Source organism: Bison bison, unplaced genomic scaffold, assembly GCF_000754665.1.
Source record: "Bison bison bison isolate TAMUID 2011002044 unplaced genomic scaffold, Bison_UMD1.0 scf7180017864330, whole genome shotgun sequence".
Lineage (NCBI taxonomy): Eukaryota > Metazoa > Chordata > Mammalia > Artiodactyla > Bovidae > Bison > Bison bison.
The window spans coordinates 4,684,276-4,699,349 of NW_011494902.1; the positions used below are offsets into that span (position 1 = coordinate 4,684,276).

At 45.6% G+C, this 15,074-nt stretch overlaps 1 protein-coding gene across 1 annotated transcript; it reads right to left on the reverse strand.

Moving 5' to 3' along the window:
* Window positions 1-309: 309 nt before the first annotated feature.
* On the reverse strand, window positions 310-4,033 carry CXCR4 (chemokine (C-X-C motif) receptor 4). The gene is made up of 2 exons (XM_010853672.1): window positions 3,916-4,033; window positions 310-1,881 (listed from the first exon to the last, which is right to left on the reverse strand). The coding sequence occupies exons 1-2, from the start codon at window positions 3,928-3,930 to the stop codon at window positions 835-837; spliced, it is 1,062 nt and encodes a 353-aa protein (XP_010851974.1). The 5' UTR covers window positions 3,931-4,033; the 3' UTR covers window positions 310-834.
* Between the last annotated feature and the right edge of the window lie 11,041 nt (window positions 4,034-15,074).

Below are 15,074 nucleotides of genomic sequence, written 5' to 3' on the forward strand. Positions count from 1 at the left end.
TTCATAGGAATATGAACTGGTTGGATATTTCTAAAGTTGCATGAATTAAGAGTTACTGAAGTCACATTGGCTGGTTTGAAATATTTGTTGCTCTTACTATACTTTGACCAAGTCACTTAGGCTTTCAGTAGCTTGGTTTCATGCTCTACAAAATGTTAAGAGTCTAGCAGAGTTGTGATAAGCCTTAAGTAAAACATGACAACTAAATACCCAGGACAGATCTGACATGTTATACATGTATATATTACTGTTATTTTTGACTTCTGCCAGCCAAAGGAATGCCAATAGAAATTAGAACATAACATTAAGTAGGTTTATCATGTAGTTTTATTAACAACTTAATACAAGGCTGTACATTGTAGGTGTGGAAATTGATCCACTTCTGAAAACTGAAAAACCAGTATTTCCATATCACTTCAGGCTTTGGTTATAAATGCCATGTTCTACAGCAAAATCACATGGTATAACCAAAGAATTTAAGAACAGGAAAAAGAAAATGTTTCACTGGAATGGAGAGATCACTTATTTACAAATAGCTGAGAATCATTTCTAGCCTAAGTGATTTCACTATACACACTGGAATGTTCAGTTCCCTTTTCTACGGTCCTACAATGACACACAGCACTAAGAACTTGGCCACAGGTCCTGCCTAGACACTTATCAACATGAAACAAAATATTTATATAAATAAGTCAATTAAACCTCACAAAAACTAAACAAACACAAGAAAAAAATCCAACAGTCAATAAAAACTGTACAGTGTTGGTCAGTCTTTTATATCTGAAAAAATGTGTAACTTCAAAAAAAAGTTCTTTAATGTACAAAAGTCCAGTGTTAGCTGGAGTGAAAACTTGAAGATTCAGACTCGGTTGAGACAGAAGAATGTCCACCTCGCTTGCCCTTGGAGAGGATCTTCAGGCTGGACCCTCTGCTCACAGAGGTGAGTGCATGCTGGGCAGAGGTTTTAAATTTGGCCCCAAGGAAGGCATAGAGGATGGGATTCAGGCAGCAGTGAAAAAAAGCTAGGGCCTCGGTGATGGAAATCCACTTGTGCACAGTGCTCTCAAACTCACACCCTTGCTGGATGATTTCCAGAAGGATGAAGGAGTCGATGCTGATCCCAATGTAGTAGGGCAGCCAGCAGGCGAAGAAAGTCAGGATGAGGATAACTGTGGTCTTGAGGGCCTTGCGCTTCTGATAGCCTTTGGAGTGGGACAGCTTGGAGATGATAATGCAGTAGCAGGACAGGATGACGATACCAGGCAGGAGAAGGCCGACCACGATGTGCTGAAACTGAAACACCACTAGCCACAGGTCGCTGGGATAGAAGCGATCACAGATGTACCTCTCATCCACCTCCTTAATGTCGGCAAAGATGAGATCAGGAATAGTCAACAGGACAGCGGGTAGCCAGACACCAACATAGACCACCTTTTCAGCCAGCAGCTTCCTTGGCTTCTGACTGTTGGTGGCATGGACGATAGCCAGGTACCGGTCCAGACTGATAAAGGCCAGGATGAGGACACTGCTGTAGAGGTTGACTGTGTAGATGACATGGACTGCCTTGCAGAGGAACTTCCCAAAGTACCAGTTTGCCACAGCATCAACTGCCCAGAAGGGAAGCGTGAGGACAAAGAGGAGGTCCGCCACAGACAGGTGCAGTCTGTACTTGTCCGTCATGCTTCTTAGTTTCTTCTGGTAACCCATGACCAGAATGACCAATCCGTTGCCCACTATGCCAGTCAGGAAGATGATGGAGTAGACAGTGGGCAGGAAGATCCGGTTGAAATGGGCATTTTCCTCCCGGAAGCAGGGTTCCTTCATGGAATCATAGTCACCCGAGCCCAAGTCATCCTCCGTGTAATTATCGGAAGTGAATATCTGAAAAACAGGCAAGGGAATAGACATTCACTTTCAAGTTCAGCAGGTATTCTCCAAGTTCAGAACAATGTTTCTGGTATTTAAAAAAAAGCAATTTGTAAAAACCAACTCAGTCCAGCTTTCTTCAGGGAATTCTGCTCCCACTAAAGTACCGGGGTAAAAAGCATAAGGAATTCTAGACTCCTGCGGATCTCCTCCCATCTTCCCCCACAGTCACTTCATTACATCCCTCTTTAGGAGAACCAATTACAAAACTCTCTGTTTAAAACAAAACGAAAACAAACAAACAAACAAAACGGAGATGAGATTCTTTGGTTTCCAAAGTTACATCCTTTCTAACTCTTTTGCCCCGCCCACTGGAGAGAAGAAAAAACCTCCGGGGCAAAAAACCAAAACAAAACACAAAGGCAGCGTGGGAGCGTGGGTGGGAGTGGGGGAAGAATCTCGTGTTCTGAGGGGCTGGGATTAACTTTCGCAACGAAGATTCGCCAGGATAGGGAAGCCGGGAGGAAGAAGCGCTGGGGGGTGTCTGTGAAAGGGCGGGGTGTCCCAAACACTCTTATTCTAAGGCGTGAAGCACTGTTTTCTCCACGACTGTCTAAACACTTATCATTCTACACTTCAAGCAACACGTAGTGAGGAAGGAGAATGCGGCCTTGAATGAAGAGCTTTGGTGCTTGGGGGCAGGGGTGTCAGAAATTGGTAACCGCCCCGACCCCCGCCCATGGGCGCTCTTCAAGGGCTTGCGTTTCTTTGCCAAACCCCTGTCTATTACTTGGCGCGTCTGGGACGTTAGCGAGCACAGTTTTAATGGGAGGGGAAAGTCACGGGGTCTACACCCGTGGTCCGCGCCCCAAGTTTCATTTCCTCACTCTCCCTAGTCGCTTCCCATCCCGCCAAGGATCCAGTAAAAGGGGTGGGAGGTCTGCAGTGGGAAGCCTCCGGGCGGAGGGCACGCTGGGGACAGGGTGGTCCAGCTCCGTCACTCCCCGCTGCCCACCAAGCCCACGCCGCCGCCCGCCCACTGCGGTTGTTCCAGCGGGTTGGCCCAGCCGCAAGCCAGGGGCAAGTTCTGCTGGGTGCGGGGGAGAGGTTGGGCGGCTCCGCCGCGAGAGCCTTTGAATCGCGCGCCGCTGGGGGAAACGAAAAGCCTCCCTAGTAAGGGGTTTTCAAAAGGTTCCAGGAAACCACCGACGGTTGAATGGCGCAACTGGGCGCGGTGAGAGGCAAACCGTCTCCCCACTTGCACCTGCCCGTCTGCACCGCAACCACCGGCGGCCCAGGTGCCCTTCCAGCCCCTCATTCCACTCCCAGTCCCCGCCGCGCACACCTTGGGGTGCTGCTGCCCTGTGACCACTTACACTCCTTCAACTTCTGCACAACCCCAAAACTCCAGAACCCAGGAGCCCACTCGCGGCGCTGGCGACGCCCGCCAAGTCTCTCCCTCGATCCCAAGGCGCGCGGGCTGTTCCCGGTACCTCCCTGCTGCGACCAACACGCAGACAGCTCAACTGAGCGACAAGTACCCAGCCATTGGCACAACTCCGCGGGTAGCGGAGTTTAGTGAACACGCGCCCAGCGCCAAGAGTGGTTCTCCCTCTGATAACTCTGCCCGGGAGCACCACCCTCCACTTCCAAATTCAGATCGTGTTATTTGCTCCAAAAGAAACTCCCGCTCCCTCGAGGAAGAAAGCCACGGTCTCTGGCAGAGCACACATCTCTGCACTTTCCCACAGTGTTCTTCTGTTTGCAAACAGCGTGCAAAACCGGCGCGCACCGCAGAACTCAGGGGGAGATACATGCAACCATTGAAACGGTCGTCCCAATCTTTTCTCCTTCTACTTAGAAAAAGATTTCAGTCCAGCCTGCCTCACCCCTCCTATAGCCAAGCGCACGAAATCTCCTTTCTACAGCCTTTCTCCGGGGCACTGGCACCTGCAATATTCTGGGTGCTCCGGCCCACTCAGAGAGCGGTTGCACTGTAAATTCAGGTGTTGGCACGTTTAAGTAAAAACAGGTTGAAACTGGACTTACACGGATCCCTTCCATGGTAACCGCTTGCTCTCCAGCCGTGGGGGCTACCGGCTACTCAAGTCCTCAGGGTCACTTTGCTACCTGCTGCCACAGCCAACACACTGAAGTTTCTGGCCGAAGCCTGACTTTTATAAAAACACGCTCCGCGGACGGCGCATGCGCCGCGCGGGTGGGCGGGAGGGCAGGGCGGGGAGAAAGGCGGGGTGGAGGAGAGGGGCAGACACGGGGGAGGGGGACGCGAGGAAGGGGCGGAGGGGTAGGCACTTGGGCAGCGTAAGCCTGCGAGGCCCTCAGCGGGTACCTTTAGCCCTACCTCGCGGTCACCTCGTGAGCCTTAAGCTGGGAAGCGCATCCTGGAGGCGTGTCCCAACTTGGGAAAGCAGGATGCGCTTGGAGATGGAAAGCGCGGGCGGTGTGGCGCGTCTATCCTTGCTCACGTGGGTGGTATTGCTGACCCAGGAAAGCTACAGATGAAGACACTGAGGTCCAAAGAGGGGAAGTGACTTGCCGGAGAAACCCGACCAGTAGGCGGCAATGCTAGCAGTGGGTCCAATATCTTGAGTCCATTCCCTGCTCTTTGAGCAGATGCAGTTCATTCAGAAAATGAAACAAGTAAAGATTCTTTCTTCAGAGCACAACAATATATAACTAGACATGCACATCCACTGTAATAGTGCTAGTCAGGTGTCGACAATCAGGAAACATTTTCAGGCGAAGGTCGGATGATTTGGCATAATTCTGGAGGGAGATTGTGATAGAAGTAGATGTGTGTTCCCAGGTAACCAGTTCGTGAACTTTTAAAAAAGTTGTGCTGTGTTATAAGAGATACTCAGCGAAGAGTACTTCCCTAACATGTCACCAGGTAGCTGCACAGATTCATTCATTCTCACAACACCCTGTAGGTGTTATCATTACAGAGATGCATTTAGTCAATAGATATTTAGTGAGGGCTGACTGCATGCCACGCACTGTTCTAGGAGCTGGGGATACAGCGGTGAACCTGACAAGGCCCCCATGCGGAGGAAACAAGAAGCAGATCTGCAGAGATGAAATTCCAGGGTTGCCCGGAGATTACAAGCCTGACTCAAACCCAGATCTACTGGCCTCACATCCGCTGTCTGACCTAATGTGGAGAACAAGCATTGGCAACAGTAAGAAATTCGGTTGGAGAGCTGGGCAGGGTGGAATAAGGGTGGGGGCTGGACGCTTAAAGGTGTCTCAGATGGCTGGGGTTTGCAGTGGGCGCTCAGACAGTGCTTTCCAGTCTCGCGCCACTTCCCGCCCGCACACAGAGCCTGGATGGGGCGGGGACCCAGTGAGGGGCGGGGCCGATAAATAGTGAGGCAGGCGAGGGTGACTGCAGGAGTGAGTGACAGCGGGGACCGAGGTGTGAGTTTCTGCTGGCGACTGGCGGGAGCAGTGGTTGCGTTCGTTACCAGGAGGACCTCAGACACCTCCCACCCTGGGACCGTCGCCAGAAGAAGGCTTGCCCAGACTGGACCCTAAGCACCACTTCCTTTTCTTCCAGAGAAAATCTTTCCATCTGGAGATATTCCCGAGACAATGTGTAGACTGGGAATCATTTCTTCACAGAGCATGATTTTTGTCTTTTTTCTGAACCCATTCCCTAATATTTGCCAGTGAAGGTCCTCGTCCACTGAAAGCTGATATTGGAGTTTCTCAGTTCAGTTCAGTCAGTTCAGTCGCTCAGTCGTGTCCGACTCTTTGTGACCCCATGAACTGCAGCAGGCCAGGCCTCCCTGTCCATCACCAACTCCGGAGTTCACTCAAACTCACAAACTGTCAATTTAGGTCACAATAATGATTGGACACAGTCAATCATAGTATTATGCAGGTTTAAAAAAAAAGTCTTAAAAGCACTTAAAATCATTAATAAAACATCAGTACCTTCACATTTTCATAAGCAAGGTAAGACAGGCATTGTATCTGCTGGAGGGCTGGAATTTCAGACAGGTTCCATGGCTTGATTTTCAAGAAGCTTGGTAGTGGCAGAATCAATGTTTTGACTCAGAATGTCAGCTGCATTGTACCTCAAACTCTTATCTTCACAGTGGTTAAAACCTGAAAAGCAGAATCTCCCAAACCCACTCAAAAAGAGGAGAGAGGATAAATCCAGAGTAAAATGATTTGCACATTAAATATTCATTGATTGTTTGCAGACAAAAGAAAGCTCCTATCCTTTATCTGAGAACTCCTTTAGATCCTTTTAGGTATATTGCTAGAAGGAAGAAGATAGTTAAGAGAACAATGAAATGCTATTTCATGACTGTCAACTTAGGAAAAAAATTTTCTTTCCAAAGATATTATTGGGTCTCAGGATTTGGTAAGACCAACTGTCTCTCGCTTGTGTCCTGGGGGAATGTGGGTTGGACCTCTTTGTGGAAAATGTTTTATATCCACTAGGAATCTTAGAACAGTAATTCTACCTGTAGAAACTTATCCTAAGGAAAGAGGATTTTGCAAAAAAACAACAAAAAATATATTCACAGAGGCTTTATTTATAATAGTGAAATATCTGAACAGCCCTAAATGTCCACTGTTGGTGGAATAGTTGAGAAAATGTTGGTATATCCATATGTGAAATTCCATATGGCCATTGCAGATGATGTTTGCAAAGAACTTTTAATGATAGGGCAAATACTTGTGAAAAATTAGGTGCAAAAAGCAGGATTCCAAACTGTGTATACAATGGGGTCTCAGTTAATTTAAAACTAGGAGAAGATTGAAAGAAAACAAAAATGTTTATAGGAGTTTTCATTGGGTGCAAAATTGTATTTGATTTTTAACTTTATTCCTTGCATTTTACTATGCTTTACAAATTTCTTGTAATAGACATGAAATATTTTCATATTCAGGAAAAAGTCAATATGATTTAAAAAAGAGAGACAATCCCTTCTTATATTTTTCCACTTCCTAAAGTATTTGTTAAATATGATAACTTTTTCTATGAGTTTCCTCTTCAAAGAATGGTCTTGCACCATTTTCCTCTGGGCCAATCCTTCCTGAACTGATTTTTATTTTAACTCTTTAATGTTCTTCAAAACAGAACAATACATAAAACTCAAACATTTTTTGAAGGCTTGGAATATGCAGCCAACCTCATGTAATCCCCTCAGCAACGCTGTAAGGCATATACCACCTCTTCTCCACTGGTAAGCAAACTTAAGTCCAGAGAGGGTGAGGAAATTGGCTGTGATCACATAGTTAGGATCTTCATGCAGTTTGTGCAGCAGCAAAGCCCAGGCTCTCTCCTCAACATCACAATGTGCCCTTTCTGACCGAGGATATTCACTCTCTGGAATTCCCTCCTCTGAAAGTCATTCAGCATTTACTTACATACAGTTTTGAGTGGCATCTTTATTTTTGACGTGTGAAAGCGTTAGAAATTGTTAGACGCTCTAACAGTCGTCTCTTTGCAACTCTTTGTGACCCCATGGACTGCAGCCTACCAGGCTCTTCTGTCCATAGAATTCTCCAGGAAAGAATACTGGAGTGGGTTGCCATTCCTTTCTCCAGGGATCTTCCCAACCCAGGGATTGAACCTGGGTCTCCTGCATTGCAGGCAGATTCTAAACCATCTGAACCACCAGGGGAGCCCCTTGTGTGACGTTATTCCATCTTAAAATGAGTGTATTTGTGTGACGTTATTCCATCTTAGTCACAATAAACTGTGGAAAATTCTGAAAGAGATGGGAATACCAGACCACCTGACCTGCCTCTTGAGAAACCTATATGCAGGTCAGGAAGCAACAGTTAGAACTTGGCATGGAACAACAGACTGGTTCCAAATAGGAAAAGGAGTACGTCAAGGCTGTATATTGTCCCCCTGCTTATTTAACTTCCATGCAGAGTACATCATGAGAAATGCTGGGCTGGAAGAAGCACAAGCTGGAATCAAGATTGCCGGGAGAAATATCAATAACCTCAGATATGCAGATGACACCACCCTTATGGCAGAAAGTGAAGAGGAACTAAAGAGCCTCTTGATGAAAAAGGAGAGTGAAAAAGTTGGCTTAAAGCTCAACATTCAGAAAACTAAGATCATGACATCTGGTCCCATCACTTCATGGGAAATAGATGGGGAAACAGTGGAAAAAGTGTCAGACTTTGTGTTTTTGGGCTCCAAAATCACTAGAGATGGTGACTGCAGCCATGAAATTAAAAGATGCTTACTCCTTGGAAGGAAAGTTATGACCAATCCAGATAGCATATTAAAAAGCAGAGATATTACTTTGTCAACAAAGGTCCATCTAGTCAAGGCTATGGTTTTTCCTGTGGTCATGTATGGATGTGAGAGTTGGACTATAAAGAAAGCTTAGTGCCGAAGAATTGATGCTTTTGAACTGTGGTGTTGGAGAAGACTCTTGAGAGTCCCTTGGACTTCAAAGAGATCCAACCAGTCCTTCCTAAAGGAGATCAGTCCTGGGTGTTCATTGGAAGGACTGATGCTGAAGCTGAAACTCCAATGCTTTGGCCACCTCACGCGAAGAGTTGACTCACTGGAAAAGATTCTGATGCTGGGAGGGATTGGGGGCAGGAGGAGAAGGGGACGACAGAGGATGAGATGGCTGGATGGCATCACCGACTTGATGGACATGAGTTTGAGTGAACTCTGGGAGTTGGTGATGGACAGGGAGGCCTGGCGTGCTGTGGATTAATGGGGTTGCAAAGAGTTGGACACAACTGAGCGACTGAACTGAACTGATTCCATCTTAAAATGAGTGTATAGCTTTTCTCTTCAGGCCCAAATAGTCTAGGTTCCTTAAAGTGAATGCTCAGATATCTTCTGTGCAGCTAGCCCACTGATGAACAAATGATGGGCTCTCTAATCTTTTTCTGAATCTTTGTTTAGTGAATTAATGACTTTCCTGTGTGGCTCTCGCAATAGAGCTAGGCCTAGGGGCTGTCGGCTTGGCAGGATCCCCAAGTTCTCAGGCTGGCTTTAGCCCAGGGAGTAACTGGTCTTGGCTGTGGTTTGGAGGGGATGCTTACAAATCCGGTAACACAGTGGCAAGCATTCTGCCACCTCCTGTTGCTTGCTCTGCAGCTGGTTGGTTTGTGTGTGAGTGTGTGTACACGTGTGTGTATCTGTGTGTGCATGACAGAAAGCTGTACTGTGTCCCCCAGTAGGTTCAGAGCCAGTTGGGGACAGAAAGCTGAGGGACAGACCTCCTCTGCCTCTGGCAGGAGGCAGCATCATTAAAGGGTTTCTGAAAGCACCAGGTCCCCCTGGCCCCTTGCTGGCTCCTGCCATATCTCTGAAAAGAAAAATTGCCACTTTTGTTTCTGACAGAGAAAAAAAAACATACAAACTTCCTTGATGGCAGTAGGAGATACTCAAAGATAATATTTTCCCAAGTAATTTTTAAAAAACGAAGCTATTTCTTAAGGGCCATGTAATTCTGGCAGAGGATTACAAATCTCAAAGTGACAGTGTTATCAAATGTCAGCAATTTCCAAGTTGATATCAGGTGGGAGAAGTGGCCTACCATCACAGTGCCACTGCACACAGCCCCTCTCCATCCCCAACTCCTTATGTCTCCAACACCTACAGGTGAAAAATGACTTTGGCAAATAAACAGAAGTCTCCCATCATTCAGCTATATCCAATTTAGGAAAATTATTACTGATTTTCTGGCTATATTTTTATCCCAAATCAAGTCATATCTTGAATTTCTAAAAGGTCTGATTTTGATAAAATGAGATTATTCGTGATTTCCATCAATTCTCTGTAGCAGTCAAGAACAATACAAAGAGAAAAGCTAGACTGGTAAACAAACACAGCCAATTTAGAGTCACCCTGGTAAGTAATTTTAACAAAGCAGGCACTTAATCAACAGTGCAATGGTCATTACTTGACTAATTTCACTGCCAGGAGAATGCATTACTCGCAAAGTTTGCTGGGCTCATGTGGCAGGTGCAGTGTGGCTTTCTGGATCAGAACAAACAATAAACAGACTCAGTCCTGTTACCTCAAAAATTATAGTGCCTAGTTGGGAAAGAGGGCACGACTTTAGGAAATAATTGAGTGAGCAAACTCTGTTCCCCATGGAAAAGGCTTGTCATTGTTTTCCTTAAACCAGTAATTTATTGGCAGTGACCTCATGCAGCTATATAACAAGAGGAGGCACCCAGAGCCCTGTGGACAGTCTGCTTTCTAAAGAGAATTATGCATCCTTGGCAGAGCCAGGGTGCTTCCAGAAATGTGGTGGTCTGATCACCCATACAGATGGGCTTTGAAATCATTCTACCAAGAGTTTTATATTAGCAAAAGGACAGGATAGGAAATGTGTGTGTGTTTGTGTGTGTACAGAGGGAATGCACGCAGTGTTCTTGCATGAACAATTTCCTAAATCCAAACCTATAATCAACCTGGCTACAAGTAGTATCCAGAGCTACTTGTAGGCCTAAGGCACCAGTGGCAAATTGTAAACACCTGCAGATATTGTAAATGAATTAGGCATTAGGGAGAGATGCGGACTGTGAAGAACTGGAGAGGGTACATACCCTGTCCATAGCCATCATCCTTGATTACCCTATGAGAGAATTTGAGCCTTATCTTCCTTTTTTTTAAAAGAGAAGCTGAAAGTCCTGATTTTTTAAATGTGAAATCTCTCAACTTTAAAATGTTGATTCAAAACAAGCAAACCAACAAAAACTTTATAAACTTCCAGTTTACACTGGCCTAAGGTATTGGCACTAGGAATCAAAGGAAAAATTGGGGATTCGGACACTTGGGGGAATGGAATGGATACACACAAGGAAAACAGTGCCAAGTAGTCAGAACTGGCCTCAGAATCCTTTCTCAGTAGCCTCTGTGTCATAATTTGTCCATTTTTCCAAGACTGAAATCAATTACTTTGCATTTCCTGAGTTGTTTTTCCCTTGCAGCTCCCAGTGTACTCAGGTTAATATTTAGGACCCTGAAGAGAATTAACTTCTGTTTGGCTCTGTTTTTTTTCTCCTAAACCCTTCCCCACTCCCAGGCTCTCAGGCTTCTTGACTACCTTGATGCATGCATGCTGGGCTGTTATTCCTTTCAGCTTTGGGGGCAGATTTCTTCTGGAAGACGGGCCTTCCTTTCTCTGCTCTTTAAACAGGAGGACTGACAGTAGGAGGAAGGATGGCCAGATGGACAGTGAAGCTTAGTGGTTCGGAGCACAGGATTTTGAAACCAACTCCTATAGATTCTTGAGTGCTAACTTCACATCTTTTCCAGCTCCACATGCAGGAGCATCACAGTCGAGCAAGCTGTTTCCTTAGCTGTAATAGGCAGATAACAAGAGCATTTCCATTTTTGGATTGTTGGCTGGGCTAAATTGGCAAATGCGTGTAAAGTCTTTCTCACTGTGTGGGGCACCTATTAAGTCCTTAATAAATATTAGCTGTTATTATTACTGTATAGACTTATTTCTCAGCTATTGAAATGTCTTTCTTGTCATTGGAGGCCTTTGATTAACTGGGAAAATGGCTTTCTCCACCATTACCCACAGAAGTGAGGTAAAGGGAAATAGAGCCTTCAATAAAGTGTGAAACATTCCTACTTCTAATTGTGGGGCAGAAGAGAGACATGTGATGGAGGAAGGAAAGAGAAGTCATAAAGTTTCTCGTATGTGCCTTGAAAGCCCCCTCCTGAGTTACAGAGACTCAGATTTGGGGTTGGGAACCCATTTGGTCTTCTTTCCAAGGGGCTCCTTCTATAACCATATAGGGTAGTCTCATCTTGAACACTCCTGGGAATGGACAGCCCATTACTCAGAAAGGGAGCCCATTTACTGACGGGTGAGCCTGATCACTGGACAGCCCTTTTTCCTAGGCACCCACCTGCCCAATTTTCCATCTACTGGGTCTAATTTAGCCAGAGCTCAGCTGGATGAGATGCCACAGGAGGAAGCCAAAGAGAGCAGCAGCCAAAACCATCCTAGGGCTAAAGCAAAACCTGCTTGCCCTTCCTGAGACACTTATTTCTGCAGCCGCAGGGATGAGTCTAATGAGAGGCCTCTTTGTTCCATTAGCAAGTTTGACAGTGGAACTGGGCCAGGTTAGGGTTTCTTTTCATAAAGGAAAGTATCTCCAAACATTGAAGATTTGGGGATTAAGTGACTCAAAAGATTTAGTGCTAGACTTTTTAAGGCCTCCCGAGACTTTCTGATGTACTCGACAAAAGAAAACTTGGGAAAGCCGTTCGTTCATCAAGGGTGAGATTAACCCCATTTTAGCTTAGTAATACATTAGGGGAAAGCCAGGTGAAAATGAATACTTAAAAAATTGTCTGAAGATCCATGCTTAAATGGGTTTCTTTTTAGCAGGTGCTGATGGCTGCCTGGAGAAAACCTTGCTTTCTCATCTAGCTGCCCCTCAAACTCCTCCCTTTCAATCAAAAATCTCAGGGCATTTCCTGGAATCTCTGTCAACTGAGGATGGCTCTGTGGTAAAGCGATTTCTTTTTAAATGGAGGGAACGAAATCATTCTCAGAGTTATTTAAAAATATCAGGGTGGTATGTTTCAGATATTTCATGTTTTTCCACTCATTGATCCCTGTGGTTAACCAGTTTGGGCATTATCCTCTGGGCTGTGGTTACTCAGGCCACATTGCCAAGTGCAGCCCTTCTTGTCTCTGATAGCTGCGAAGGGGTAGCTCCTCAGCCACCAAACATCCCGAGTCTGCCCCGTGATCCCTTTGTGGTTCGGAAATCAGCTCACATGCAGGTAGCTTATTTGTTGTTTGGGGGCAGAGGAGAATGACCTCTTTGGTGACACTCTGAACAACTGTGAACAACTTGGATGAATCCTTTCCACAAATAGCTCCCCATTTGCACATCCAGGTTGCTGAGAACTTTATCTTTGATGATAAATGAGAGGGCATTCCAGCCCCATCTTCAAGCTTCCCGCTAAAGTGATTTCAGTTAGGCTCCTCAGGACTGGGTAGGATTTTTCTTCTCTGCCAAGTAAATTTTCACTTCAGGGTTAGGGTTCTGGAAGGCTGGTTACATTTTGGAGGGGAAGATTTTTTTCTGATTCCTTTTCTTGCCACCCCATATGGGGTGTGCTGAGGTTTTTTGTCATACTTTGGCAATTGGCTAGGCTAAAAAAAGAGCCACCTTCACACCTTCAACCAAAGACCCTCCCCTAACTTTTCTCTTACGCCTACACTGACATACACTCACACCCACACACCATCATAGCCAAGCACCCCAAAAACCTGTGTTATCCAGCATTTCTGAATTTTTTGATGTCTCAGAAGCAACTCCTTTCCCTCTTCTCTGTTGTGCCTGCCCTGTGCCCCAGCATCAATTCTAGAAAGGGACAGGCTTGCTCCGGGCACTGCCATGAATTTCTATCTGAGCTTCTGCTTAAAAGTTCAAGTGCTGCTTAAAAGTTCAAGGGTCACTAGGCAGCCTGGTAGGTCCCAGGTAGGTAAAGACTGTCTCTACCTTTTTATGCTAAACATTAACATTTGATTGGCCCTCCTTCCAGGTACATCCCACGAGAAATCTCTGGCCTTATCCTTAAAAGTCTGACTGTAGAGAAGATATTTTTCCTGCCCATTTTCCACCAGCCTAGAGGGTTTTGTTGAACTTTGCTAACTTTCTAAAGTTTGTCCTGTGAAACAAGAAGTTGTTTTCCTAATATTAAAAAAATACACGATTAAGTATTAATATATTTTTTCCATTTGTACGCTTTATTTTCTCCTCGAAAATTCCTGCTTTACCCCCACCTTAAGTCAGAGAAAATCATTTAGAATACCCTCCTCTCCTGACCTGCAGGAGACCGCACGTGATCTGTGGTCTCTGGCCCATGTCTTTGAGTCCTCCGTGAACAGAATGAGCTGTCTCGAATGAATTCTACAGAAGAAAGAGCTGAAAATGGGGGTGTGTGAGGCATCCATAAGAGTCAGAAATGGACAAAAATAAGCCAATACAGTCAGAATTTCTCTCCCCTGCTCCCCGTCCTACTTTGTAGTGAGTATAGAGTTCTCCTCTTTTGTCTCAGCAGCAGAGGAAGTGGGTTTTACTGCATGAGCTCTCCCTTCCATCTGTTGCTTGGGGCAGAGGTGTATACACACGTGTCTGTGTTTCTTCGCTGGTCGGAGGCAGTGTTGTGGGTCCCATGATCCCCCTGACCCCGAGTCCCCTTCCAGAGTTTCCACAGAAGCTGAGGCAACCAAAGAATGCCAGGTGTGCCTGTCTGGTGACGAACACCCCCTTTCCCCACTGTGAGAGGACTTCAGAGGGTCCCTGGGGTGCTGCTACTCCAGTCCTCCCTGAGAAGACCTGGCTTCGGGAGGTGAAGATTGTGAAGAGCTAAAAGGAGTTCTACCCATTTGTCCACTCATCCCCTCTATTTGTCTCATATTTGCGAAGATGATGAAGTATCAAATAGCAGGCTGTGTCCTGGAAGCTGGAGGGGATAGGTCTCCCTGGGTGTGACAGGGGTTTAAGGAACTAATGGAAAGGTGAGTGGAGACCACATGGAATGTCCCTGACAGACAAAATGCTTTGTGGACTCTAAAGTGCCAGACGACTTTCAGGGTGTAGCTATTATGTTATCCACTTACCTTGCACCACTGATACAGGACCATACTGGGTCATGAATGACAATACTTTGTAAACTGCAAATGATACTAATTAGAAGTTAATTATTATAGAGATAAGATATTTTGATTAACTCTAGATGGAATGTACCAGGAAGGCCAGTTTCTCCCCGTTCAGGTTTCATACATCACAGGAACCAAGTTTCTACCTGGAGACCCCAGCCCTGCTGTGAGGGGATAGGGGAGCGAACAGGATGATAGAGTCTGCCCCTGGGATCAAATCAAGATTGCTGTAAGTCCTCTCATGGTGCAAACACGTTTCTTCAGTTCTTCTCCTCTTTCAGATCTGGAACAGACTCTCATGCTGCCAGGGTCTGTTCCATAGCATTTTTAATTTTTCCATTTCTTTATTTTTCTTAAATTAATTTTTTTTGGAGTATAGATGCTATACAATGTTGTGATAGTTTCTACTATACAGCAAAATGCATCATCCATCCATATATATATACACATATCTCCTCCCTTTGGGACTTCCTTCCCATTCAGGTCACCACAGTGCATTAAGTAGAGTCCCTGTGCTGTACAGTATATTCTCATTTTTTA